The sequence below is a fragment of the Aquila chrysaetos genome, chromosome Z, assembly GCF_900496995.4.
Source record: "Aquila chrysaetos chrysaetos chromosome Z, bAquChr1.4, whole genome shotgun sequence".
Taxonomy (NCBI): domain Eukaryota; kingdom Metazoa; phylum Chordata; class Aves; order Accipitriformes; family Accipitridae; genus Aquila; species Aquila chrysaetos.
The window spans coordinates 33,261,005-33,284,769 of record NC_044030.1 but is presented as its reverse complement, the minus strand read 5'-3'; the positions used below and the strand labels follow the sequence as shown (position 1 = coordinate 33,284,769).

The following is a 23,765-nucleotide window of genomic DNA, read 5'->3' as shown; positions in this document are numbered from 1 at the left end:
CTGGAGGGAACTGTGGCCCATGGAGGACCCATGCCAGAGCAGGGGCATTCCTGGAGGGACTGTGGCCCATGGAGGACCCACTGTGAAGAAGAGGAACAGTAAGAGTCAAGGAGCAGTGGAGGACAGTTAGTAAGAAGCAAGGAACAGCAGAAAGAAGCCATTACATGCTGACCCAAACTTTCCACATTGCCCAGTGCCTCACAGAAGGCATTGGGAGGGACTGAGCATAACACCTATTGAAAGTGAGGGATGTTGAGGCTAGGAAGGGGGTGGAAGAGGTGGTTAACTGGAGCTGAGCTTGGGGAGGGAGAAAAGGTCTTTCCTGAAGTGTTCAACTGTTTATGTCTTCTTTTTTTCCCCTCAGTACCTGAATCAGTAGTTGAAGTTTTGTGTGAAGTGGCAATAAATTAAGCAGAATTCCCTGACTGAGACTGCTGTGCCTGCAAAGACCTGTCGCGCTTTCCACAGGACACAAAAGCCAACATAGTGTTTGCTCTGGATGTAAGACTTCAAAGGTACAAATGTCTCTGAGAAATCTCTAGGAGCCCCATGTGCTCATCCACTCTGAAAACTCAAGCCACCCAAGTAAAAGTATAGTCAGTGTTATTCTTAGAAACTATTCCAGCATGGCTATTGACTTTGTGTTTGTACAGCCTAGCCATTGGATCTGACCGTGCCCCCTTCCCTTGTCATCCGTCTTGTACCATTTGTCAGCGCTTGTCTCTCAGTGACCTGATGCCGCTGTCATGCAACCAGGAGAATCCAAAAGCGGAGAAATGCTGTCCAGTGGTGCACAAAGATTTCCTACCATCCTACAGGTATTTTAATGGAGCAAACTAAATTAAATGCTCCATTTGCTTCTCATGAACAGCTGTATATTAGCTATTTAATTGGAAAATGTTGTCCAAATGCTTTAACAGTTGGCACAGGTACCGATTTCCAGAATTTAAAAAATCCAGCCTTCTGACAATACTGAAAAAACCCACACTTTTCCTTAGAGGAACCTGGTTTAAGGAGGCACCAGTAGCAGGGCAATTTTCACCTTGCTATTTGGTATTGATGTAGCACTGTTTCCACTCATGTCAGGTCACTTCTTTTGAATACCCTATGCAGTATACCCACTCTCTTTCAAACTCTGTACTACGTGGGATGAGCCATAACACTCTGCTGACAGTAAACTAAATGTACTCGTTCTCCCTGTGTTCTGAGTAAACATGCTGAAATTATTTATTTTAGAATTTGAAATTATGATCCAGTAAATGTTTGGAAATGTGTAAAGATGGAAGGCTCTAGTATACGGTGAAAAACACACAGCTGCATTTATATATTAAAGAGCCATTTTTTATTTCAGTTTCACAACCAGATGAAGGTACAAACAGAGTGAAGTTTAAGTCAGTGAAGTTATGTAGCAACTACACTGGGGAAACCAACATCAGAACCAGGAGCTTTTTTATTTTGTCCAGCCCTGAGCCCCTCTGTGAGATGGTGGCTGAGGGAAGGAGCTTGGGTCACTGCTGAAATGAATGTGTCAGCTTTTATTCAGTGTAGAAGGGTCTGCGTTATTAATTTGAATATTTACTGCTATCTATGAGACTCCAGTGCATAGTATTATTTCAGATTACCATCAGTCCGAGCTCTCCGGAGTTTGCTTTCAGGTATTTGTGTTTCTATGCCACTTGAAGAAATATAATGGTGGTAGGCTGCGCATCAAAATACAAGTCCGGAAACCTGCAGATACAGTTCCCTCAGTAACCATGTATCATCCAGATTGCTCATAATAAGGCAAAGCATTAACAGCAGGAATGATAACATCAGCCACTTCACTGCAGAAGAGCAATGGCAGTGCATTATGTCTGCAGAGGGAACCATAATTTAGATGCCTGCCTTTTGTGTGTTACTTGTTTTCATTCACAGAGCATTTTATGCATTGAAAATGCAATGTTACACTTTCACAGATTGCACTGCGGTGTTTTTAAGTGCTCCTGCCGTGTAACAAGCAAAAAATGGGGAAGGGGTTGCACTATGGGTGATGTTTCTAGGGGAGGAGCCCATTTGGGAGGACGAGGGACTGTGACACCCTCAGCATCTGAGAATTTAATAATTGCTGAGATCAATAACACAGCCTATTTCTCAGGTAGCTAAAACACACTACCATTTACGGATTTTGTGTTTGGAGCAAGGCAGGTTGGGCACTGTGAACCTTTAAATTGAGATTATTTTATTTTTTTTTAAGGTTTGTGAATGGTTGTTAATTTCTCTGGGAACTGACACAACTGAATTCATCCTGATTTATGGAGAAGTACCAAAGTGTTAGCTCTCACAGGTCCTTGCCTTTTCCTTACCGTAAGTGACATGGAGGACAAATTCTGGTCCGGTTGAAGTTGGTTATTATTTCTGACTGATTCTTGCCAGGCCAGCGCTCTTGGTACAGCCGAGGAGGTACCTGTGCCCAACTGGTACCGGCTCCGCTCCGAGGGTGCGGGGAGCGGAGCGAGTGTGGAGCGGAGGGCGGTGGGAGCACGGTGACCTCGCGAGTGACTCAGTGCCCGGGTTTCTGCTCTTGCTGCCCAGGGGCCGGCCGGGGGGCAGGCGTGGGAGCCGGACGCGAGGGGCTGGGATGCTTCTCACGCACCTGGGAGCGCGGAGTTTCGCAAAAAAGCAAGGCAGCTAGCCCACGCCACCCATCTCCGGCCGGGGGGGACGCACGGGGGGACGCCACACACGACACGGACATACACAGCCCCGCAGTTTGGTTTTGGCTGCAGTGTGCCCGCCTACATGCAAATCGCCGCGGCCCCGTGTCGTGTCGTCCCGTCCCCCCCCCCCGCCAAGCAGCCGCGGCGGAGGGCAAAGGTAAAAATAAAAACATAAAAAAAAAGAGGGGGAGGGGGAGAGAAAAAGAGAGAGGAAAAAAGAAGGCGGGAAAGAGGAAAAAGAAAAGAGAAAAAGGAGAGAAGACACCAGAGGGAAGGGGAACAGCAGGCTGCTGGGCGGCCCCGGCGCTGGAAGGGGCGGGCCCGCCGCCGGCCGCTCCGCGCCGCCTATAAGAGGGGCGGCGGGGCGCGGGTGGCCGGCAGCGGGGCCGGCGCCGGGAGCGGAGCGGAGCAGAGCCGAGCAGGGCAGGGCAGGGCAGGGTAGAGTGAAGCGAAGCGGAGCGGAGCGGCCAGCGCGGAGCGGCGGCTCGGCTCGGCCGGCTCGGCTCCCCGCGGGACCGACGGCGGCTGCTACCGCCCGGGGAGGTAGGCGGCGGTGGCGGCGGCTGCCGGGGGGGGGGCTTCCTCGCTTGTCCCCGCTCCGCCCGGAGCAGGCGGCGTAAAGCGAGAGGAAGAAAGCAAATAAGTGGGGTGGGTTTTTTGTTTTGATTGGGGTTGTTTTGGGGTTTTTTTTTTGGTTGTTGTTGTTTTGGTTTTGTTCTCTGGCGTGGTGCCGCTCGCTGTGCCCAGCGTGTCAGGAGCGTGGCTCGGAGGACAGCTTAGGGGGTAGTGGGGGATCGGGAAGGGGCTAATAGTGGGGTTTTCGTTGGGTTGGGTTTTTTTTTTTTTCGGTGTGTGCTTATTTTTTTTTTTTACAATTATTTTATTTTAGCTTATCCTGAGTGAGGCGACTCAGACTTGGCAGCGCTTGTGTAGGGTGGCTCACCTTACCGCCGCCTCTTCCAGCCCCGGTGGGTGCGAGAAGATAACGGGAGGGTTTTCATCCCCTTCACTCCTACGTGAATCCTATAAAGTCGCGGAGGGTGAGGGGAGGGGAGGGCCTTGGGTTGAGGGGAAGCGTAAAAATAAAAGATCGATCCGGACGCTTTTGTGACTGGCAGGAGGTTCAGTTGCATGCAACATATCTTGCTTCAGCCTGCCAGACTGTTGTTAAGTCAGGACTGCTACATTACAGCCTATCATCAGCCTGTTACAAAATACTGCTGCTTAGCTCTGGAGGTGCACAGCTGCCCAGATGCGTAAAATGTGTCAGGAAAGATCCTGCAATTCTAAATTGAAAGTTTGTATTAAACAGTACTTTTGCCGGTTTTAAACAGGAGTGCCCCCCTCTCCCCTCTTTACCCCAGCTGTTGGCCTTGGAGATTTTCAGGTTGTACAAATAACTTACTTGGAGGATCAAAGTTGATCTTCAGTGTGTTGGCATAGACCTTACTGAAGCCAGAGGGATGTAAACATGTGCTTACATACTTGTAAGCATGCTAAATTGAAACCTAAAGATGAGTTGGACTTCCTTGAAAATTACTGATATGGATTAACCCATCAAAATTCATTTTGGAGGTACCTTTGAAAATGAGTTGGTGTTTGTACTCCAGAGAACAACCATGTCTTGGGCATGTTCTGTTAACAACAGATGGTCAAGCTTGCTGTTGAAAGGCTTTTGTAATGGAGCAGGCTTGCTCAGTTTTGAAAGGGGGTCATGGTAGTAAACATTCAGTGCAAATACTTTTTGTACTTGGCCCTTATGGCACCGCTTGCCTCCCTAACAAGTGGAAATGGCAATGTGTGCCAATGTGTTTCCCATAGCACAGATCAGTGTGTGATTCTGTGATGTAGGCTATTAAGCTAAATGGGTGCTACCTGGGACTCTGCAGTGTATTACTGGCATTAACAGATATAAATGCTGTTGGTGGGTCTTCGCAATTCATTGTGCAAATGTGAATTTTAATTTATGTAAGAGTGGTCTGATACAGTCTGTATCTGGTATGGTCTTGACAAGTAAGGGCAGGAGTCTGATGCCTTTACTCATGACATGGAGCACCTTGTTTCTTATGTAATCATAATTTGGTAGGGCTGATTATGGTAAGAATTAGAAGTCAGCTCTTAAAAAAGTGGGTAAAAGTTTGGTAGCATGGAACAGAAGAGCTATACGGTAGAATTTAATTTGAACCTGTTAAGTTGAGAATGCCTAGCTTTCAAATATAATAAAAATTGATGCTCTTTCATGCTTGCTGTAGGTGTTCTGAGGAGATACCTGCTGGTCTCTGGGTTGCAAGAGATCACAATTGCCGTCATCTGGGGTTAGAGTGTAATAATCAAGCAGCTAGGCCCAACCATGCACAATAACTTTCCCCTATTAAGTTGCTGCTGAAGTACACTTAGCCATATGATATTTATGTGAAACAAACACCTCAGGTGCAGCTATATGTAAGATTTTGGCATTTGCAGGAGTCATGGTAGTCTTTTGAATATCAAATCCAAATTTCCTCTGAATATAGCTGCATAGCAGTGCAAGCAGGTATGCTGAAAGTTTCTAAATGATCTCTCTACCCAGTGAGATTGAGGCATGTTTATAAATCAGTTTGCCACAGGCAGCTGCTGGCAAACCCTCTTTGTAATGCTAAATTTGTTTTCAAAACCAAGTGTAGCTCAGTGCTATTGGTGTGAGCAGAGACTTGGTCTGGAACCAAATTCGACATCTGCCGTCACGGTGTATATAAGAGTGGCTCCTGGTGAAATGCTGGAACTACAGAGGATGAAATGCCATGAGTTTAAAAAAAGGTCAGTAAAATTATTTTGGCCTTTGTTCCAGGAGTAGCCTTTTCTCTAGCATTCCTTAGGCTGAACTTCCCCCAGCTGTGTGAGGGTAAAACAGTCTGCTGTGATTCAGGAATAAGCCTCAGTGACTTGAAGAAAGCAGCTGTGGACCTACCTTCCAAGCAGATTCTGGGCTGAAGCATTCTCATGTGTTAAGCATAATACACACAATTCAGAAAGCAAGTCTTCCCTTGCCTTCATCTCTGCAAGCCTGTTGTCTTGCCAGTGAGTTCACCTGGCAGAGTTAGACCCACAGAGACAGCAGGAGGAGGATTGGTACTGAACTCACCCATTGGTGACCAGATGTGATCAGCTGTGCTAGTGTTTATCACATGTGTTGCACCATGCAGGCATGATATTTCTTAGGGTGTGGTTTCTTCAGAACTTTAAACCAGAGTAATTGAAGGTTGCTAGTGAACTAGTAATGGACCTCCTTCATTTTCCCCTGACTGCCCATTCTCTTTTCTCTCCCTATCAGTTTCATCCTCCGTGCTGGCACTGGAGTTCACCAACCCAGGGTGAGTAATTGAGAACAAACTCTCTTCTCTTTGCTTGGTGAATTTTTTTATATATTTTTTTTTTTTCCCAGCATCCTATGTGCAGAGTCTTCTCATGGCTTTGTGAGCACTGGTGCCAGCACAAAGATGATGACAGGAGCAGAGCAGAAAGGGAACCAGACTACCACTTTGTTTAAGTAACCTCGGAGCAAGCACCCTTCGTGTTTATATGGGTCTCCTAGGCTGGGCAACACACCAAATCCTGAAATAAGTCCAGAGGCCATGGCTGACCAAACACCAGCATGTTTCTAGTAGGCTGGTTATTATTGATGACTCCTGCTGTGAGAGGGGCTAGTGTTGGGACCTACTGTTTAGTAAAACATATTTTATATATATGGCACATTTGCCTTATTCATCTGAGGAAGCTATGCACTCTACCCACTTTCTCCAGGTCTGACATGGTAGAAATTCACTCTCTGAGATTGCCTCCTTTTTATGCTGGCTGAGGATTTGAATCCTGAATGCTTGAAAGCTTTCTGTGTAGTTAACAGGCATGCACATCTGCAATTACTGATACTAAGAGTATAGATTAAAAATACCATGGTAGGACTCTTATGTGTAGTGTTCAAAAGATGCTCACCACAAAAAAGTTAAAATATTTCATATTCTGTAGCTGCATGTCTTATATTTCTATTGGTCGTACAAAAGTCATACAGAGTAACTTAGAAGAATTACCATGATTTGAACTACTGACTGGAGTACCCTGTTCTCTATTTTTTTTTGTGTCTGTTTCTTTGAAATAGGTGGCAGCAAAGCCAGTCCTGTCTTTTTTAGCATTTGTCATTGAGGGGAAAAAGCATGTGAGCTTGCCTCAAGGACTGAGAGTGAGACAGAGTAGGATGGAAAACTGTTGATGCAGCTTTCCTGACACAAGAGGCTAACACTGTAGGAAAAATGGGAGCATTCAGATCTTTATTCATGGGGTTATTAGTGAAAAAGGTTGATCATAGATAATAAGAATGTGCATTAGTTTGAATGGCATAAAAATCCACATACAAGCTGACCTTTTTCCTCTTCTGTTATTTTCTGGAGGAGTGTTGCTTAGCAGAGCTCTAATGCAATGAAATCGGTTTGCATTATGCTAACTTTGTTATGGAATAATTGGTATTGGATATGAAAAGGAGAGCAAAAGAGCCTTCCCAATACTGTTCTGGTTTGGGCTAGATAGCAAGGTCATTCTCCGGGAAAGAGCAAACATAGTCACAGCCTCTGACCACACAGTTCAGAGATCGTTCTGGAGGTCTGGTTTCCTTTTTAGCAAATAGTAGGCAGGGCTATGTGGAAGATAGAGGTGGCCAAAACCTGTTACCACCCTACTAGCTTGGCTCCCTGAAGCAATCTGCAGTTTTACTAGCCCATTTCCGAGTGAATGGTTGTTACCGGGAGCAGGCAAGCAAACTGTGCAACTAATATTCAATAGCATTCATGGTTGTTAGCTTAGTAAAAGCCAAAATTAAGCCATGTGGAGGGTGTCAGAGCAGCAGCAGTGGTGGTGGTGTAGGTGGCAAGAGCAGGACTAGGGACCAAGAGAACCTGGTTCCCAGCACGTGCACCCATCTTCTCGTGATGACTTGCCCGATTCATCTTACCTGCTTTTGCCATTGTTACAACAATGATGTGACAAAAGTTTATACTCTCCATGGTAAAAGTGAAAGTGTGTTTTTCCCTCACCTGCAGCAGGTAACACATCTTTTTAGAGACCGTAGGCTGTGTTGCTAGTGTCAGCAACCGGGCTTTAAGTCCCAGGTTTTCAGATGTAGTGTCTGCTTTTCCAGGTGAATTTTTGTGCCTTCAGAAGAAACAGGCAAATTACCATACTTGTTCTTTTGTCTGAGAGCTGTATTCATGGGGAATATATTGATATTCTAGGGATCAGTTGATGACTTTTTCCTCTTGCCCGTGTTGTAATTACGCTCCCATAACAAGAGTTTGGCTATGGCTGCTCATAAAAGCAGAGTTAGGACCAAATTTGAATGGATTAAAAAAATGCCAAAGTTTCCTCATCCAAACAGTAAAGCAGCACCAACCTTTTCTGAGCATGGACAGATGGATGTTTCATTCTGGTAGCAGTACAAGAGTCAGAGTTCAAAATCTCCTCCTCCCCAAAATGAAATGTTCCTATTTAATAAACTAAATTGATCCTGCATTTGTAGTTTTGTTCTACCAATGAGCAATGTGCTTATTATCTGATTTTCTTTGTTTTAAAGCATTTTAGATATTTTAATGATTCTTTATCCTATTAAATCAGAGTAGCAATTCTTACTGCTTTGTTTCCCAGCTCTCTCAAATCTATATTTAGATACTCATCCTGAAGTAAGCAATAGGATTTTTTCTACTGTCTTTGGAGAGATCTGAACTTGTTTCCTTCTTCTAGCAAACTGACACCATCACCTGTGCACCACCTGTTTTCAGATTTCTTCAGATCTTATTTTCCTCAAGTTATTATTTTGTTCTCCTGATTGCCATGTCTTCCAGAGCTTCATTCCCAGCTCTTGTGACACGGTTTTAATATTCCACAACACTACATCTATCTTCCCAGTTGTGTTTATGTATAAAACCAGACATAATTTTAGTCAACTGGATTGTCTGCCCCAGTGGAACTTTCTCAGCACCGTTAAGGATGTCCTAAGCTCAGCGAAAAAAATGTATGTTTTGGATCCTATATGCATTAAAAACTTGCAAAACTTTTGGTTATATTTCTCTTTTGCAAGCTCATTGCTTTTCATTTTGGCATTTCATGCCACTTCTGTGCTTACCTGAAGTGTTCTCTGTCCTGAGTCTTGGTTGAAATTGAGTAGACCACAGCTCTTCACCTCGGTGCTTGGTCCGTTGAAACTATTGGAGAAAACTAACGAAGCTCTGTCGTGAATCCTTCTGCATCAGATGTAGCTTAGGACATGAACAAATTCTGTCGTCCTCTCTCAGATCTGTGCATGATGTTAAAATAGGCAAACATTAGCTTGCTTTGCATGTCTGTTAACTGTCATGCTGAGCCTAAGGATTGAAGCTTCGGCAGTGGGGTTATGGGTTGTACAGCTGGAGCTAAAGAATACGAAGTGTGTGGAACAACTGTTGCATCTGTGGATCACGCAAAATGGGGAAGATTGGCATGTGCTTTCTAGCAGTGGTCCCAGCTCGCTGCCCTGTGCCACACCTGCCACAGCAGGCACACGGGCATCCTTCTTACTGTGTGTGCCAACTATTTTCATGTTCTTCTATGAATAACTTTAGAGATAAGTGGTTATTGAACTCTGTATCGGTCACCAAGGTTGATCAGAAATTCATTCCTTCTCATAGCTGACAGTCACTGCTTTCAAAAGTACTTGGACATCTGTTTATCATTTCAGTGAATTACTAGCTGCCAAACCCATATGGTTAGATGGTAGCCATGTGGGAGCTGAGGTCTTGTTGTGGCCCTGTTTGTTGCAGGCTTTAAAAGATCAAACTCTGCTCAAGCTGACAATGGCTGCTAAATACCGCCTTTGCCAGTTTATTGCTTTTTTTTCCAAAATGTCATTTCCTTTCATTGTGCTAGAGACTTTTTCTTGGTTGATGTTTTTCTGTGTAGTTCAGGGATGTTTTTTTTTCATCTGCTGTTACTTATACCTATGCCACAGGTAGTGGTGCAGTTGTGTAGATATCAAGCTTAACAGACAGCTTGTTCTTTATGCCAGTGAATCCCAAAGGCACCACTGGGATGTTTTCTACAGTATAAGCCATGTTGTGTTCTGCCCTGCTACTGAACACACATGCTGGTTTATGGAGCTAAAGAATATGAAGCGTGTGGAACAACTGTTGCATCTGTGGATCACGCAAAATGGGGAAGATTGGCATGTGCTTTCTAGCAGTGGTCCCAGCTCGCTGCCCTGTGCCACACCTGCCCAAATGGCAAAGATGAAGAAGAAAATAACAGTAAAGTTTCTTTTGATGTTACAGGGCAGGCATACATCTCAAACTCCAGTTTAATCTTGTACTGGGCACAGTTTGTGTCCTTGTCGTCTAAGATGAAAAGCAAGTTACAAAAACAAGATGTAGGAGAAGACACTCCTTTCCAAAAAAGATCCTTACCAACATGATGGCAAAGCTGCGAGGCTTGGTAACTTTGTTCAGTGGAAGATATAAGCATGCCAGTGATGCTTCAGCCACTCTGCAGTAGGATTGTGGAGCACTTACCAGTGTTACACTTTGTTAAACCAGGTCTATGGCTGCTTTGTCTAAAGTGATTCAGTGACCAGGATGTGCTGTGGAAGGGATGGTGATCAGAAGTGTTTCTGTCCTAACACCCTCTGAGCTCATGGATTTCTTTTCCTAAAATTTGTTCAGGCTGATGACTTTCTTGAGGGAGCCCTTGCTTCCTTCTCCCCCTCGAGGTTGCTTCCAAGCAGAAAAGTTACCTTTTGCAATGTGAAATGCTTCACCCTTTTTCCTAGTTGCAAAGATAATGTCCTTAAACAGGATGCGTCATCAGCTGGAAAAAGTGACTGAAGCTGTGTAACACAGCTTTTTGCGGACTGTGTACTGACGATGGTATAGTTGCTCAGAGATCAAAGCTTAATGGCATGAATTGAGCTCAAATGTTGCAATTGTTATTTTAGCAGGATGTTCTATTATTTCTAGATTCCACTAGAGAAGAGCTCATTCTTTGAGAGCCAGAAAAAAATATCTGCTAATATGGACTATGGATTTTTGGACATTGGCCGTGATAAAGCAAATCAGCTTCTGTGTTTGTTTTTGCCGAAGAATGGACTAGATTTTGGCGCTTTTTTGTATGGGGAAAGTAGGGGACGTTCAGTGTAATATTGAAAGTTTAAATGCTTCATGTATTTCGCAACCTTCCAGTGGAAGCTGGGTTTTTTGTAAAATAGATGACTGCATTTCATCTTGAGTGTTATACTTGACATTTAAGCAATTCCTCTTGCCTAAGTGCATTCCACAGTCTCTTGCACTTGCTTTTCATTGGGTCAGTCCAGCTGTGGCGCATGCAAGCTTGACATCTTCCATTGCATTTGAGCTGTGCTGGTTTTCACCAAGGAGCCTTTTGAGCATGCTAGAAGTAACAAGAACCAGTCATTGTGGTCATTCTGGTAGGCAGACATTGCTCCCCTGGGACCTGGGATAGGTTTTCAAAACAGCTTGCTGTGTTGTGTCACAAGGAAAGCTTATAAAACACCAGCCATTTCTGAAAATGGGTCTTTGTGTGAATGTCTAAGGAGGCACTGAGGACTTCAGAAAATGTAGTCCAATTTGTATTATGGAGTACTTTGCAAGCTAGTGCTTGATTCTTTGGGAAACTGTCCCCTATGGTTTATTTCTGATTGGTAGGGATGGGCCCACCTGTGGCCCAGAAGTATATCTTAGGAGTTCAGCTTTGACAGAACAAGATGGATGCTCTGAAGAGTTTAGGGCAGGGGATTTCAGTGCTCATTATGTTAATTCTGGGCCAGGTCTTTCAAAATGATCGTCTGCTCGGCTGTTCATAGTGGAGCATTCAGAAAGGCTCAGACATAAATCCAGCACATAAATTGAAAAATCCATTTGCTCAGTCATAGTGTCAAGGCTAGGTACCTTTAGAAATCCCTTGCCATTTTGCCTAAATAGTTGGGAAGCCAGATTTCTGCCCCTAACATGACATTATACTAGTTCTGACTTTTGCCAGAGCAAGATCCAGGCTCCCTTCTCTGTGTAGTACCTAGTGGAGCAAGGAGGACCTAGTATTGGGCATGGGTCACGTCACTAGTTGGTTTAATAGCAGCAGTTAAAGCAGGTTGTGAATAGGTATTTTATTGTCAGCCTGTGCTAAAAGGAGGAGTCCTTTTCCACTAGTTGTCTCCAGTCTTCTGTGAGGTTGGGCCCCCTTAGGTAACAAAGGGAGGTCATTTATTCAGTGTTTTGTAGCTGTGTGCATGCTGCTGTAAGGATCCTGTGGATGAGTGAGATGCTATGTGTCTCAGTCTTGTCTGGACCAGAGGTGGCAGATAGCTAGAGGGATTCCATGAGACTGTTTAATCAGCTTCCTGATGTTTTGGCAGTGTCCTTTAATATTAGTTGTACAAAATTTGACATGCTCTTCAAGGAGGGAAAATGTGTTAAACTGGTTGTGGATTATCATGAACGTGGATCTTAAAGTGTGTCTGTCATACAAATCATTGTTATTTAGAGGGCAGATGGATGGCCATACTAAAAGCAATGTACTAGTTCCTTTCGGTATTAGTAAGCACTGGAGAACAAGGCCAGAACCTGTTTACTACCCAACCTAAGGCCAAGTAGTCAGTGTGTGTAAAGTGATGTAAACTAGTTGAGGATCTTGCCAAGAATTGCCACCCAAATATTTTTGTTTGTGGTCCTAATTAAATTCTTGCTTGCTGACCCATAAGCTCTCCAATCACATTGTTAGCAAGAAGGAGTTGGTGTAAACCCTGTGATGTGACCTGGGTGATTTTGAAGAGGAAAGCGCTTCTCACTGAATGGCTTTTTAGATGGAATAGGAAACTTGGTGTCTGATACTCATTTGGCAAATGGGAGAGAAATGTCCGCTGTGGGGAGGTTATGAAAGACCTGCTTTTAGTTGTCAGTGTGGCTCCACTGATAATGATCCTGTGTCCCAGGCAGCAGGCTGTAGGTTCAAAGCTCACACCCCTGCTGCTGATCCTGCATTGCTTGTGATTGCTACAGAGTCTAGGAGTGCTTAAACCAGGAGACAGACTTGTGGGATCTGGTGGTTGTATTCTCATCTCTGCTTTTGCTTTGCTTGTGGCCTCAGATGAGTTGCTTGAACTCTGTGCTGCTAATGCTTTTTGTGGCACCTTTTTGTAACTTAGTTCAGACTCTTTGGGTTAGAAGGTTACTTTAAAAGAGCAATACTGCTATTCCTGTAAAATTATCGTTATTTGGGTGAGAGTTTCCCTTCTTTCCTAGAGCTCTAGTAGATGCCATAAGTTTTTTGACTTCTTGAAAGTTTTAGAGATGAGAATGTCAGATTTGCTCCTATGGGTTTTGCAAGCTTTAGTGTGAGTTGTTTTGATCACAGAGGGGACATTACTTCTGATTCTTTATGTACTGGCTGTTTCTGCTGTGGATATTATCTGCAGTTAGATGTCTAGCAGCAGGATAAAAAATTGCTTGCATTTGCCCACAGCTGCTCTTTATCTAGCCTAATCTCAACAGAATTGGAATTAATACTGTTTTCCCTCCTCCTTTAGTCTCATTTGAAGTTGTATAGGTGCAAAGTGCTTTTCACTTTCTGGGAATTGTGGAAGTTATGGTGAAGGTGTCCTCCAAATACTTGTGCCTTGAGAGCTTCTTATGGCCTTGCACAGTCATAGGTTGTACAAAGTGGATGTGGTGTATAAGAGTGATTCTTTTGGTTGTAGCTACTATGCTGGAAGAAACAAAATGCTGGTGCTCTGCAGAGAAGTGGGCAAGGCGCTAGACCTTGCTTTGGCAGATGTGGATTTAATCCTGGACTCTTGGCTTAATCTGCACCTCTGTTAACCAGATGCCCATCCAGGCCACTAGTTCTCTGATGGTTTGTCTTGTTTGAGTCAAAAGGTCAGTTCATGAGGGAGGCACTTCTGTCCTGCCTTGGTGTTCACAGCCCTCATGGGGACCTGCTCTCAACTGACAGCGTATGAAGCACTGGGGGACTTTGACCTTGGATCTGGGCTTTGCAGAGTTGACATGGCTCATGGTATTGCTTGCTCCGCAATATGCAGCCTGACACTGCCTAAAGGAAATGAAATGTCAAGACATTTCTCAGCGTTTCCAAATTGAACTATATTTCTGCTGGAATCTGGTGTTTGTGCTTTACTTGCTCCTTTTCTTCCGAAGTGGGTCTTGTTTGACTTGATAACGTATGTAGGCAAAAGCTATCGGAGTTAAGCAGATGTACAACTTTTTGTCTGAGGCAGAAAGTGTGAAGTACTGTACCACATCTGCTCGTGGGAATGAAACAGCACTGGTTCTGGTAGCTCAAACCTGGGCTGTGTCCAGCAAATAATGCCTTTTTCCCCTTCATAAGGGCATCATGTCTAGATACTAGGTTGGTACTCTCTATGGCTGCTTGGTCTATGGAGAGCCACCAGTGGTGGTAGCTTTTGTGATGTGGAAAATCTGACTGAGGGAACAGGACAGAGCCTTTTAACTGATTTCATGAAGGCCACTGAACCTTCGTCAACTAGTAAAAGCTTCTAGCTCTGCTGACCAGGACTGGGTTTAAGTCATTGGTGGGAAGATAAAGGGTCTATATAGCCTCTTGCCAGAATCCTGAGATGTTCCAGTCTCATAAGGTTTGATAAGTTTGCTTTGTTCCCTGTCTAAATAGTGATTTCTTCTCTAGGGGAAAGGTTTTTTAGTCCCCCAAAGAAAGCAAACAGCTGCATTGTTTGCAGAAAGCTGCTTTTGAAGGCTGTTTTATGTTTACTTAGTACAGACACCAGGCATGGGGGTGGGGAATTGATTCTCTGCCACTTGAGCTTTTTTCCTCTTTAAATCTACAGCTGTAAAAATACATTGCTTTGTATTTAGATGGATTGGGGCTGGAGACTCTTGGCATACCAGCTAATGGACTTCTCAGCAGCCATTCCACTTCCAAGTAGTGGGTAGCACTGATCTAGAAAGAAAGGGTTGGTCAAAGTATGTATTTCACCGTCGGCATTTTCAGAGGTTGCCTTGTAGCCTAACTTTCTCATAAGAGTAATTTTCTGAATTGCACACTGAGATGGAATTGCAGCCCTGTAGGTCTGGAGGCTCTGCAGGGTTTCTGCAGTGGGGGGAAATGTCATGTGCAGGGAGCCTTCTGCAAAGGCAGGCAGACCAGGGGACAATTGTGTGGACCCCTGTGCTTTAATTGTACTGGTGGGTGTTGTGGCTGCTGGTCTGGCTGGGTAGAGAAGGTCCTGACCTGGCGTTAGAACTTTGCTAAGAGCAAAGCAGGAATCCCAGGCCGTATCAGAAGGTACATGCAGATTGCTCTCTGCACCTCCTGCCCATCCTCTTGTGTCCAGTGATTCTGCAAACTAAACGAGCTCTTGTGTAAGGGTAAGCTTTTCCCTAGGGAGAAACTGGGGGGGAAACTCTTATCAGAAGATCTGGGGAAGTATTCAGACATCTTTTACTTGATCCCTCCTGTGTATTTTTTGTAAGGAATTGGGAAAACTTGAGACAGCTGACAAACAGCATGTTAAGTGTGCACAACTCTGAGTGGCATCTTGGTAGAGCATGCAAGGACCTCTGTATACTGGATCCCTGCTGTTTATTTGCTGGCTAAATACAAAATGGCTTCTTAATCCTTACCTTTTCTTGGCTGGCTGGTTAACTGAATGCTCTTTGCTGTATCTACATGTTGCACAGGGCACATGCCTTGATTCAGCATGTTATTCCAAACACGCATTACTTGTTTTGATTATAAGGCAGCTCCTTCTGATCATACCTGTTTATTTGTGGTGAGGTCACAGTTTGAGTTTGCACCTGAGTTACTAGACAGCTGCCAGGTTTACCCTGAAGTTCTAGGTAATTAGAGTCTCCCCTGGTGTGCTCCATGTAGTCTAGATTTTGCAGTTCTGTTGTGTATGTTGGTGAAGATGTGGAGAAATGCTGAAGCAGAGCTAGACAAAAATAGATTTCTGGGTGATGAAGAGGAGTAAGCCTGATGCCTCTAGGCTTAAAATCACTGTATATTGGTACCTACCTCTACTGGAAAACTTGCAGTGTTCACACAGTGAAGAGATTGGATGTGAAAATTGCATGTCTTGCACAAAGACCTCTCCAACTAAGTTGCAGTATTTGTTGCAGTTGAGGGAATTCTTCCTACTTTCACGGAGTAAGCACTTTATAAAAGCAAGAGATTGCACTTTAAAAGGATGGGTCCGGTATTGGCAGATATAAGTCCTCATTCTCTTCAGCAGAGCTGTGGTACTTCACATCACAGAAAACTTATGCTATGGTGATGAATTCATGCAGCTTTTCTTACTCTTCAGAGTATTGCTGCTTTAGGCAGTTCTGGGTAAGTGTCAGGAGTGATCACTGATACCTACTGTTGGCTCAAAATTTTACTTAGGTGAGGCACAAAAGCCCACATTGGGAACTATGTGGCAGGTGTGTGTTCTGGCACTGCAGTGCTAAATGGAAAGTTGGATTTCCCAGCTATGTTGAACTTAACTGACCAGTCTGAAGTGGAGATACAGATGGACTTCAGCTCCAGCTCAGCTGGGAGTGTTGGATCTGTCAGTTTTCTGCATCTTTGGCTTACAATTCTTGCCTATTGTCAGCTGGAAGAACATCTGAAAGGATGCTAACCCATTTTCCTCTGAGATTCTTAGTTTGCAGAGCATTTTCTGATGCTACTTAACTTGTGTCAGCAGTGAACCAAATATGTCAGCCTGTGTGGATCAAAATCAGAGACAGCTCTAGGCATCAACAAACCTGTATTACCCAGTCTATAACACATACTGGGGCAGAGTATATCTTTGAAGAACAACTGGGCATGCTTTGAGTTCAGGTTTTGTGCTCTTGGTGATCAGTCCAGTGTTAGGCCCTGTCCCCTAGTTTGATGTAGGGACTTAGCTGGTAGTGCCTGTATCTGGGCCAGGTTTTCAGTCTTCAGGCACAGTCCTTACAAGTCAGTATTTTTCCTTCATTTGAAACTTGCATCCAGGCAAACTGGCCTTATTTGAAGGCCAGAACATTTGCTTTGTTCCCAGTAAAGTTTAGCTGAACTCCAGAGAGCTAGAGTCCAAGCGGACAGCCACAGCTGAGTCTTCCTGGCTGCACAGGCTTCTGCTGATCAACTGAGGTGTGTTAGATGATCAAATACGTGTCCTTATCTCACTACAGTTTGCTAGTGCAATGTGAACACTACAGCCTCTATAAAGGAGTATTTCTGTGTTCTGGATCCTGTGGACTGACTGTAATTGCAAGGGATCAGTGTCTGGAATTTCCACTGGCATGGATTAAACCAGCTACCCTGTGATTAGCTCAAACACCCCACAGACTGCTTCAGATTTTATTCTGCCTCTGAGCAGGGTATTAAGGCACAGGAGTTGGGTGTATTTCCATTGATGAGAATGCCAAAGGTCTCTTTGGCTTTCCCTGGGATCCTTCCTGCACTCTTCCTGTGGCCCTTTGTGTGCGTGGAAATCGGTCTTTAGCTATAATTGCTGGGAAGCATTGGAAAGTAGTTTGTTGCAGAGAGTTGACAGTATTGTAGAGGGGGGAGTATGGAGTGGGTGCTCTGAACACCCTTCTGAAGATAAAATCTGTTGCATAACTACCAGTGATTGTAGAAGGCTTTGCAGTCCCTTCCTGTCCTCTACTTCTGTACGCCAAACTTGTCCAGTGGCTGCAGGATTGGACTTGGGCAGAAGGGCTTATGTTTTGTGGCACGCTGGAGAACACAGCAAAGTAAATGGAGGTCTGTGACCCACAGACCAGTGTCCTTGTGGAAAAATGCTTGAAAAGAGCACTTCTGGTGTTCTATGAAGGATTTTTGCACCAAGTTAGTGGTCATGGAGTGCCTGTGCACTATGGGAGTAGCAGTCCAGGTTGCTCAGCAGGGTGAGTAAAAGCGTTGTTGCCAAGTCCCCTGAATCCAGAGCAGAAATGGGCCAGTGGAGGGGGGTACAAAGGAGGGGTGATAATATTCCCTGTTAGTTTTGTCTCTGGGTTACATATTAATTGCAGCTTTAAATCTGTAATACTGACATGCAGAGGAGATACTGCAAAGCCCCCCTGTATCCAAGCCTGTAAGCAAAGGTGTGCTCTGGGTCCATAAGCATGTGTGCACAGTCCTCAACAGCCAGGGTTTGTCCTCTGAGATTGTCCACGAAGGGCAGGTTTTTTCCCTGCTGTGGATGTGCTATTAGCCTGTCAAGTGCCTCTCTCTGGGAATTCACTATCTACCAGAGAGATGTGCATGCAGCTGAAATGTGTTAGTGTCAGGGTGCTCCAACCAGCAGGAAGCAGCGGGCAGGGGAGGAAAGCTCTCCTGCCAGATCAGTTGGGCATCCCTTTGTGAAGGAGCATCTGTAGAGGTCATGTCAGTGAATGACAGCACTACCTAACAGAGCTTAATGAGTCCATGCTGACTGTAGTCTCAGCTGCCTGTGTGCTGACAGGAGGTACAATTTGTAGGGTTTTGTAGGCGTCTGTTATTGTTCTTTTTTTTTTTTTCCCCATACTGGCATTAAGAAACACTGTTGTCCTGTTGTGATACTACAGTGTAATTATCTGTAGAACTCAGTGTAATGGGTTTAATTGTTTTTCTTAGTCATGTTAGGGAAACTTTTTTGTAACACAGACCTATATTATTAGAGACAAGTTTTTAATCTGCAAGTCATTGTAATAATGGAATTTACTTTTGGATGAGACTTGAAGGCCCCAAGTGTTCATTAACACAAAGCTCACATCCAGAATAGCCATTTATCATCTCGTCTTACTCCAGTGTAGGACTGGTCAGAGCATTTCCTGAGGAAGTCTTATGTTCCTAGCACACTTATGGATTTTTGGGAACCTTTTCAATGCAGTTTGCAATCAGGCATGCAACTCTGAATCACAGGGCTAGGGTACTGGTATTTGGGACACTAGAATCAAAGGCATGTGTGTTCCCAGTTTAACAGATGTTGGAGGGAATGGTCGCTCACTGTGTGTTGGATCGGCTGCTAGCTGTCCTGTTAACACTGAGCCTGTCAACAGGGTGTATTCAAGTACATAAATCAGAATTAATTTTATGTGGATTAACTAAATTCCTGTGCAGACACTTACTCAGAATGAAACTACTCTTAATCTGAAGTGGCCTCAAACTCAAAAGTAAATTAAGCTATGACAAATTAATTCTGGAAGAAAAGTTTAATGAAGTTTAACTAATGTGCTATAAGCTCACCTTTCCATTTTATTGAGTCTTGCTGGAAGTCTGTGTGTACACAAGCCTATACCATGCTATTATTAATAGCCACCAAAGAGATGAATGTGTTTTTTAACCCTTTATGCTTTCTCATACTCTTTCAAGGTGCATACTGAATGCACCCAGTTCACAACAGTAGTGGATGCCAGGTAGCTGCAAGACCTGAGCACTGACTCAACAGCAATTTTGCATTCACTTTATCCAAATATGAATGGCTGCAGGGTCATTCTTAGTCACTGACCTTCAAGGAAATGGATGTTTCTCACTTGCCTGTCGAGTGCATAGCATTTTCTCCTACAAATGGTGGTGTTGACTGGACTTCAAAACAAAGGCTTTCCTAATTTGGCAGCAGGCTTTTCACCATGATAAAAGTAAATATGGAAAGAAGCTTAAACAACAAAAAAAAAGGGTTGAATTGTATGGCTCAGTCTCATTCAGAGCGGTCTCTAAACTGGCTTTCAAAGCCTATGATTTTTTTTCCCCCTTCTGGGGTGTTCCTGCTTTTGGAATTTTTGGGCAGGAAGGAAGAAAACTGTTGTCCTGCAGGTCTTGCATTCTTTTGTGCCTCAGAGCTCTGAGGTAAGAGACAGTCTAAATCTGAGCTTACTGAGACCTGTGAGACTTGGCTGGAGTGCATGGGGTAAGAAGGCAGCAGTGGGGAGTGCCGTGGTGGGCTGCAGGGTTACATGGGGTCACACAGTGCAGCTTCCACCTTTCCCTTTCTTGTTGCCTTTTCTGTTATGACTGACACAGCTTTTCCTTTCCAACTCTTCCCCCCCTCTCTAGTTAATGCCCAGCCACATCACCTCTGCTGTGTACTGCCACTGCTGCTGCACAAAGGGAGCTCCTAGGCTTTGCTGAAGGAAGATGGCTTTCTGGACACAGCTGGGATTGCTGCTATGGAAGAATTTCACCTACAGAAGACGACAGACTGTAAGTATTAGCCGAAGGGGTTTTTGAGGTCTAAGTTGTAGCCCTGTAGCTTGCTCTTCAGCAGAATGGAGAAACGTCCTGTATCTTAATGTTTTACCTCTAGTGGTCTCTGGCAGAGCAACTGGGTCTGCCTTTGGAAAGACTGGATTCAAATTGAAGAGAGTGGTGGGTGGACAGAAACCAGAGGGCTCAAAGGTGATCAAGACTTCTGTCCTGAATCCCAACGTGAGAGAGAGTCAGAGTACTGAAACACTCATGTCAGACCAGGCAGAGAGGGTGTACGACTGCCATGTGCAGCAAAGAAGATATGAAATGAAAACCTGTGCCATGACCTGCTCAGCTCTGCAGGTAGGGCGTTGCCAGACTGCAGGGATGTGTGCTTGAGTCCAAAAGCTTCCAAATGCTGCAGGCTGCAACAACAGCAACAAAATTGTGCCACTTCGTAATGGCAGAAGTGGTGGAGGCAATAGCAGGCATCTGCAATCTCTTTAATCAGGGAGAGAAACCCAAGCCTGTTTTGTAACTTTACAACAGGAGGTGTAGTTTAAGTGGCTGGCATGAGAGATGTTCTTACACTGGCATGGAGACAAATCCAGGCAACTGATGTTTTTTTACCAAGGTGTGTTCTGATTAGTTTAAGTGCTAGCCTCACCATCTGTTAGCTGTGTGGGAATACACCTCTTCAGATAGAAAATATGCAACAAGAGTTTCTTCTTGTGGTGACAGGAGCATGAATCCAGTATGGTGTTCCTAAAATTCTTCTGCCTTTACATTAATGAGACCTCACAGGATGCTGTAACTCCTGTAGACACCAAAAAGCCATAGAAAATGTGCTATTTCCTCTCTAGGGATTTAGGGGATAACTGTGTTGGACAAGGGCATGTCCTGTATAACAGGCCTGTGCAGAGGATCTGTCCTGTTGGGTCTGACCTTGAGGAGGTATGAGTGGGGAATGTGAAGGGAACATGAGTTACTGAGGTGGTGAGTGGAAAGTGGTCTCTCTGATAAGCTTTCTGAACCCTGCAAATGTCAGGCTACTTGCCAGCTGGTTGTGGCTGAGTTGTTTTAGAAACTGAGGGTCACAAGGGAGGGGAGGCGAGGCGAGGCTATCATATTCACCACTGGAGATGGAGACAGTTTCTGAAGTCTTTGCTCAGGTGTCTGAGGCTTGTTTTCATAGGAGTTGTGTCCAGTGAATTCATGGCTGGAATTAGTCCATTCTTAAATAAAACCAGGCAAAGGGGGCTCATGGTATCTTTGACTTTTCCTGTATACCTCTGTGGTTACAGAGCTGCTGGTGATGGCAGGAGTTTCTATGCAATTTGGATGTTTTTTGGCCTTACTCTGGGAGCCTTGATCTCCCAGGGCAGGACTACCCAGCTGAGAGACTGTGAGCTGTGTCAGCTGCAAGGAGTGAGGCTCTCTGCTCTCTGGATGTATGGGCCAGCATCCTGACCTTGTGAACAGCCTCATGGTTTAGAAGAATGTTGCAACGGAGCTGGGGAAGGTAGTCTCAAAACTGGCTACAGTTCCTAAAAAGATAGGCTGTTCTTAGCCATTGCCTGTGTAACCTAGGCTCTTAGAGCTGAAGACAGTTTCTTCCTCCCTTGCCACTAAGAGATCTTAATCTTGACCTAATTCCAAACTGCCTTTAGCAACTAGGGAAACTCTAGGACATTGATGGATCCGCTGAAGCAATGCTTAAACTGGTTAAGCCAGGAGGAGATTTCAGAGGAGTTAAGTTTTACACTGAGAATGATGGCTTTTTTGTCAGGGTCTTCTGAAAATAATGCATCAGGTTTGAAGTTTACTTGAAGTTGAGTCTAGCATGTATGTCCTGTCAAGGTATCTGTAGGCTAGCTTATTGGGCAGCAGAGGTGCATTTGGATCCTTTGGTGATGCCACAAAAACTCAGTAGGCTAGGTTCCTACTAGAGCTTCCTGCTTGTAGTTTTGTCATGATCTTGGATCTGCTTAGCTATTTCTTGGTACCTTCTGGCACCTTTTGTATCAGTTTCCCATGAGGTAGCCCAAAGGGCATGAAACTGCTCATAGTCTCTATTCCACACTGATACTATTGGTCAATTCACAATGAAGGCCTGAGGCATCATTTGTTTTTGTGGGGTTCCTATATCTGTGGGATTTTTCTCATTATGGTTCCCATTTGGGCTTTACCTGAAGATGTCAAGAAGGAAAGGCCACTTAACAGAAAATGGCAGAAAAGTAGCAGAATATCTCTTCTTGCCATGCTGTGACCATGGCTGCACATTGATTCATCTATTTGCTTTACTGTTAGGAGACCAGGGTCCTTGAGCTGGGTGTATTGGCGATGGCTCTCTCCCATTTGTACTTAACTGAATCTGTAGCCCAGAAATAGTTTGATCCTTACCCTTCTTCCCACAAGAAGTGTGGGCTAGCCTTTGCTTCCCACCAAACCCTCTCCTTGGCTGCTGTGAGTTTGGGCTGCGTTGCAAAAGCTGGGTTCAAAGCTCAGCCTGACGTGTGCAATTCAAGTGTTACTTTGTACTGGATAACTTCCAACTGCGCTGGAGTGGGGGAAGGAGTTTACAGGGGGAGAGGAGGAAAGAAAAATCATGTTCAGGGGTCACTGTGTAAACACATTTCTCTCTCCCTGCTGCCTTGCAAGTAAGGCACCTCAAACTCACATGGGGAGACTGGTCAGCTGCTTGTAGCTCCCTGCATTGAAACTGGACCATAAAAGCAGGGAGTGTGGTTGGTGGTGAGATGGGGTGATAGTTGGTTAGCTCTTGCTCAACAGATTTCCTGTTGACACAGTGTAGATCTCAATATTTAATCATACCCTGCATCACCAGCCAACTGGTATAAATTGGGCTTGCTTTGGGGACTAGCTTCAGTAAAATTAGGAGCAGTTTGTTCTTGGCCAAGTGCTGCCTCTGAATTCACTTGCCATGTGCAAATGGGATGTTCCTCCTTCAACTCCAGATGGAGCAGGGGTAGCAGAGGGGCTGGAGGTTTGAAGATTCATTTCACTATTTACCAGGCTGGTCTAGTAGTTGCAGGACAAAAGTGGGTGAGGGGACTTGATTTTTCAGTATCTAGTATAAATACGAGTGAGACGTGTCTCCTTTAGTATCCCTGTGTCTTCCACTGCAAAGGCCAAAGTGGATGAGAAGTGCTGTCACAGGAAGGTCAGGAAGCAGTAGAGGAAGGAACCTACTGACCTCTAGGAGCAAAAGGAAGAGAATTCAATTTTTGTTGAACAGCAGAAGAGGCTGGCCAGGGAGTCCAAACTGTTGAAATGCTACTGACACATTGAGCTTGACCCTGTGCAAGCCTCTGGTGCAGCAGTTGCCAGCTGTCTTTCACTAAGCAGCATTTCACTGGCTGCCATGGCGCAGCAGTCTTCAGCTGTAAAGGTGCAACTTGGTCAGTCCAAGCTGCATCCCGCCTTTCTCCGTCCTCCCCAAGCCTGTCAATCTGCAAAGTTAGACATGTTGCTTGTGCAGAAGCATACAGCCCATGTGTGGTTACCTTCATGATTGTGTAATCTGTAATTAACCATCACCAGGCCTGCAAAAGAGGAGCTATGTGTGCAGAAAGCCAGGCTCCCCCTTCAACAACAGGGCCATTTGGGCACTATTGTCCCCCCGCAGTGTGGTGTGGCTGGGGCTGATATTTCTCCAAGCAAGCCAGGGCTTGATCTCAAGGGCAGCATTTTGTTGCTGGTTCTGTAGCAGTCGCAGGGCTGCAAGAGGCTTTCTGGCCACCTTGGTTGCCCTGAGAAGCCTCCACAAGCCCAGCTGACACCACTCTTCCCCAGACAGTGTAGTAGCAGTCACTTGGGATGCATGCTCCTTGCCTACAGCCAGGG

General features: G+C 44.9%; 1 protein-coding gene across 6 annotated transcripts in view; it reads left to right on the top strand.

Moving 5' to 3' along the window:
- The first annotated feature begins 3,125 nt into the window (after positions 1–3,125).
- The window catches only part of ABCA1 (ATP binding cassette subfamily A member 1), a 96,808-nt gene continuing 76,168 nt past the window's right edge, over positions 3,126–23,765 (top strand). For 2 of the 6 annotated variants that reach the window (XM_030003574.2, XM_030003573.2), the window contains exons 1-5: positions 3,126–3,239; positions 3,586–3,664; positions 6,007–6,046; positions 19,767–19,913; positions 20,017–20,261. In XM_030003574.2, coding sequence (XP_029859434.1) covers positions 19,880–19,913; positions 20,017–20,261 — 279 coding nt within the window. In that variant the 5' untranslated portion in view covers positions 3,126–3,239; positions 3,586–3,664; positions 6,007–6,046; positions 19,767–19,879. Of the gene's footprint in view, positions 3,240–3,585; positions 3,665–5,391; positions 5,493–6,006; positions 6,047–19,766; positions 19,914–20,016; positions 20,262–23,765 lie in introns of those variants that run through there. The other 4 variants (XM_030003575.2, XM_041120668.1, XM_030003576.2 and 1 more) reach the window with 4 other exon arrangements.